The sequence below is a fragment of the Bison bison genome, unplaced genomic scaffold (genome assembly GCF_000754665.1).
Source record: "Bison bison bison isolate TAMUID 2011002044 unplaced genomic scaffold, Bison_UMD1.0 scf7180017864526, whole genome shotgun sequence".
Taxonomy (NCBI): Eukaryota; Metazoa; Chordata; class Mammalia; order Artiodactyla; family Bovidae; genus Bison; species Bison bison.
This window is the reverse complement of record NW_011495077.1, coordinates 1,635,119-1,639,921: the sequence shown is the minus strand read 5'-3', so window position 1 is coordinate 1,639,921 and position 4,803 is coordinate 1,635,119. Positions and strand designations below refer to the sequence as shown.

Sequence of the window (4,803 nt, the reverse complement as noted above, 5' to 3'; positions counted from 1 at the left end):
GGGGAGATAGCCCCGCCCCCTGATGAGGTCACATATGCTAATAAGCCGTGATGTCAGCGGGATTCCCTCCTTTCTGCCCCCCCTTCCTTTGTGTAGCTTCCTTCTGGGAGTACACCCACAGCGGAGTCTGGTTAACATGTGAACAGAACAAAGTCAGAGGGGCAGAAGAGACAGGTTCAGATAAGTGGGGAGAGGGGTTATGGGTAAAGGAGCTGAGGATGGGAGGAAGCAAGGATCCAGGACCTGGGTGGTCTTTATCCAGAAGCTAGGACTATGTGTCATTTGTCTGCATATCCCAACCCCTTAGCCCAACGTTCAGCCCAGAGTGGGTGCCCAGTAGCTAGATGGTGGGGCTAAAGGAAGAAACCAAAAAGACAGGGACAGGACAGCCACCCTGCCACCAAGCTTTCCTGACGCCCCCTCCTTCCACCTGTCGCCCCTTCTGGGCTAAGACCCACAAAAGTACCCATTTCCCAGCCTGGCCGCTAGGCAGATGGGGGCTTTGAGGAGGGAGACATGGCGCTTTGTTTGGGCAGCTTTGGTTTTTTACTTGGTTCCAGTGGGTACAAACCACTGTGGAGACTTCCCACCTGTCCCTCCGTGCCAGGCCCACCTGCTCCTGTTAATCAGAGCAGGAAAAAGGGGAGGGGCAGCTAGCCATCTGGAAGTTCCCAGTCCGGAGGCAGGCAAGCCCCCTCAGTGCTCTCTGGAACAGCCCCAAGCCTTCTGGGCTATACCGGGAGGACACGGTGACACCCACCTCTCTGGGGGAAGCCAAGATAGAGGCACCTCTCTACTGCGCCTTTTCTGCCAGGGCCCTTTCACTTTAGGCTCCCACTCTTGTCTTCTGACATCCTCAAGGACCCAAACACACATTTCGATTTACTGGCCCCTTCTCACCCCATTTTTTTCAGATGCTGTGCTAAGCACCTTCCTGAATTACCTCCTTTCATCCTCATGATCCTGAGGCTCAGAGTGATAGGTGAGTGGCCTGTCCTCCAAATCAATCATGCAGCTGGAAAATGGGGACACCATGATTCCCACCCAGATCCTTCCAGTGCCAGAGACTATCTTTCATCTCTGTCTTTGTCTTAAATATTCCAGCTGTCTCCTATTATTGGGAACAATCTTTATTGCCATCTTCAGTGGATTTTTCCGACTGAAGCAAATAGTCATATGGGGATTACTAGTGCAGTATGTGGATGGAGGTCAATTACAGGGCAACAGTGTAGGGTCTAGCGGAAGCAGAACTATTAAGCAGCTACAATCCTCGTGTACTTCACTGGATAGACTTAGAGTCCTCAATCACAGCCTACTTGTCCTTAACTTTATTCACAATCTTAATGTTCCACCTGTGTTCCTGTACTTGAAGATTAGAAGTACATCTATAGCAGCTAGTGACCCCTACAGTAGCTAATAGTAAGAGAAACAACATCACAGAAAACTTTTAAAGCAGTCCTTTTAAAAAGTGGCCTAAGGTCATCTAGCATTAAGGCGAATAGCTTTTCTGACACTGTTCACAGCTTCTGAAGACATTGCTGCAGAGTTCTTTGGTTTCTGAGTGATCCTCAGCTATCCAGAAGGATTTATGTTATATTGCAGATGTGCTGAAGATGAGTGTAATGTTTTAGAATGACTTCCTTCCAAAATGAGTTTTTTAAAAGTTTTAAATTACAAAGGGGTGAGCTTTATATATCTGGAAAGCTCATTTAGATGGTAGAATTCATTTCTATGATACTAGATAAGAGTGCCAGTGTCTGCAGAGCCCAGCGAGGACTCTTGACCATGACTTCTGCTGGCTCTCAATCTAGCCTCAGGCCACAGATGCAGGCTGGGTTTCATCTTGAACCATCATCTCTCTCATCCCACTGGTAAGTGGCTGTGCACTTGCCCGGCTTGAGGCTCCCTCAGGAATTGGAGGTTCTGTATAATAATGGGACAGACTGAGATTTGAAACTGAGCGGATCCAGGTTTAACTCTGCCTCTCAATAGAGACTGGACCAGTCTTGTAATTCTTCTGAAGCTGCTGTGACCTGTGAATTGGGGCTGTGGTATCCATGGCACAGCTTCGTTGTGAGGGTTAGCTACACCCGATAAAGGGTCTGATATGCAGCAGGTTCCCCTGCCATTTGGTGCTCCACAGCCTCAGGCTGTGTGGCTGGGTATCCCTCTCCCTTCCCAGCGCGGCCTGGAGCTTGCTTTAGGCCCAGATTCTGCTCCTTAAGAACCAAATTCTGGTATCTGCTCAGATTGTCTGATTCTCAGGCTGATTCCCATCTCATAACTGAGATCACCTCCCTCCTTCCCACCAAGGGCCTTTGCTTGAGTCCCATGCCCTGGTACAGGGTATCTTATCTTGAAAGGATTTGGAGTCACCTCATTTCTTTTTCCTTGGGCCATGGTGAAAATAAACTTGGGTGACAGCCCCCCAGTGTCTCACCCTTACCTGGATATGAGCCTCTGTCTTCATATCCCATTATGCCAGTACAAGGTCAACCCTGTCTCCCTGCCACTGGGGCTTCCCTAGGCTCCTGCTTGTTGGAAGGAAATGCTGAACAATTAGTGCTGGGTGTGAGGACACTGATAGGGTGTAGGCAACAGGGCGCCTCCAGCAGAGGGGTGGGGATAGGCCAGGCCAGGCAGGAAGGGGAAAATGAACCTAAGGGGGAGCCCATTTCTCTGGGGACTGATTCTGTTAGGGAATGCCTCAGCTCTGCTTCTGTAGGCATCACACCAACTTCCATAGGCTCTTTCTACATCCTTTGTCCCCATTAATTTTCCTTTTAAACTCTGGGACAGCTCTGTCACCTTGCTTACCACAGACTGGTAAGCAAGCGTATGTCCCAGCAGTTCTCACTGGTCATTCCCTCCATTACCCTCTCCAGCTCTTTGGGGCCCTCCTACAGCCCTAGCTCTCACTGTCTGCTTAGTTTGCTTATCCTGTGGCCTCTCACCTTGCCTAAAATCCACAACTCTATTCCAACTACTGACAGCATTCTTTAGCATCTAGTTTGGACCCTCTTCCAGAAAGACCTCTTGGATTTGGCCAAGGTGATGCTAGCATCTTCATACCCTGAATGATGATGATTTTTCTCTGGACTCATCTTTGTCTGCTTTGGGGCATGCTGGACAAGAGTTCATCTGTCTTCCTTAGGACAGACTGAAATGCTTGGTGGGGTGGAGGATGGGGGGCAGAGTGCTTCACCAGGGACAGTCTGCTTCTGTGATAAGTGATCTGAGAGTTCTCCATAAATGGGAAGTTTCCTAGCTGCAGGGCCCTGCTGGCTCACGAATTCTGAGAGCCTGGCAGTAAGGAGGCTTGGTGCTCACTGCTGGTGTCAGGCACTATACAGATGGGCCCCTGGCAGTAAGTGGAGATAGAGAGGCTTACTCTTGGGGTTCCTAGAATTTTCTTACCCTCTGAGTGGTATAAAAACTAAGGATGGGTGATCTGAAGATAAACAGGAAAAGGGCAGAGAAAAGGCCTTTATAGCGAGGAGCAAGGTGAGGGGAGCATAAGCTGAGCTAGGTAGAGAGGCGGGGCCCAGCACAGCTCACTTACAGGCTGAAATTTCTGATTCCTTTATTTTTCAACCTTGGCTTCCTGGGCAACAACCTAGCTATGGGACAGAAGCATTTGTTGTGCTCTTTTTATGAGCCAGGCCTTGAGGGATCACTGTTGGCAAAACCTCAGGCCCTGCCCAAATCCTCCCTTGGGGGCTGGAGGTCTCCAGCCAGTTGGCATTCTGGTGCTTAAGGCCACTTTTGGATGGGTTTGGCAAGGATGGAGTGTCCAGGCCCATGACCCTTTAAGAACTTTACTTTTTAAAAACAGCCACCAACCGGTGGCAGTGTGGGGAGAGGGTGGTGGTGGACTGTGGTCTCTGGCCATGCGCAGGGGGAGCTCTGTGAGGGCCCTCTCCCTGTCTGAGGGACACCTAACTTGATAGCAGCTACCTGGGATCAACAGGAGGCCCATCAAGTCCCCTCAGACTGAGGGACAGGGAAGGAAGTAGTGGATGGGAAGCTGAGCTGCCCTCTATAGGGTTGCTGTCCCTGTGAACAGAATGCCCAAGGGAGCTAGGTCACCTCAGGCCAGCAGTGGCTCATCCTCCGCTTCGACCACCCAGACCCCAGGTTCAGCCAGTGGCACCAGCAGCACATCATCCTCATCCTCTGGGGACAGGACTGTTGTGTGGGGTCCAGGTGACGCCCGGGTTGGTCCAGGGGGCCGCAGGCTGGGCAGGAGGCGGCCTCGCAGGGCCTGTACCACTCCAGACAGCAGTGATGGCTCCAAGGGCACCGCAGGCAGTGGCCCTGGGGCTTCAGGGACAGTAGGGCAGGCTGGGGATGTGCTGGCAGGTGGCAGTGGAGCCTTGAGGCATATGAGGGCTGAGCCGGTGACCACCAGTAATGCCAAAGGGGTAAAGATGGTGTTGAGAATAGTGTCAGTGGGAGACACTGACTAGAGTGGAACGGAAGATGTTCGTGCAGCACATACTGTCCGTAGATAACAACCTGAATGTAGCAGAAACACGCTTATGTATTTAGAGGCTGCTTGCTTGAGGACGTGACAGTGTTTGGGTCTGTTGTTGTTGTTCAGTCGCGAAGACTCTTTCACAGTACCATGGAGCTCAGCAGGCTCCTCTCTCCACGGGATTTCCCAGGCAAGAATACTGGAAGGGGTTGTCCAGGCAATCTTCCCCACCCAGGGATCGAACCCACGTCTCCTGCATTGGCAGGCAGATTCTTTACCACGGAGCCACCAGGGAAGCCTGTGTATGGGTATAGGACCGGGCCAAT

At 51.3% G+C, this 4,803-nt stretch overlaps 1 protein-coding gene across 1 annotated transcript in view; it reads right to left on the bottom strand.

Annotated features, from left to right (window-relative positions):
- Window positions 1-3,471: 3,471 nt before the first annotated feature.
- LRP10 (low density lipoprotein receptor-related protein 10) overlaps window positions 3,472-4,803 on the bottom strand; it is a 6,050-nt gene continuing 4,718 nt past the window's right edge. Inside the window, exon 8 of the mRNA XM_010831408.1 lies at window positions 3,472-4,465. Coding sequence (XP_010829710.1) covers window positions 4,091-4,465 — 375 coding nt within the window. The 3' untranslated portion in view covers window positions 3,472-4,090. The remainder of the gene's footprint in view (window positions 4,466-4,803) is intronic.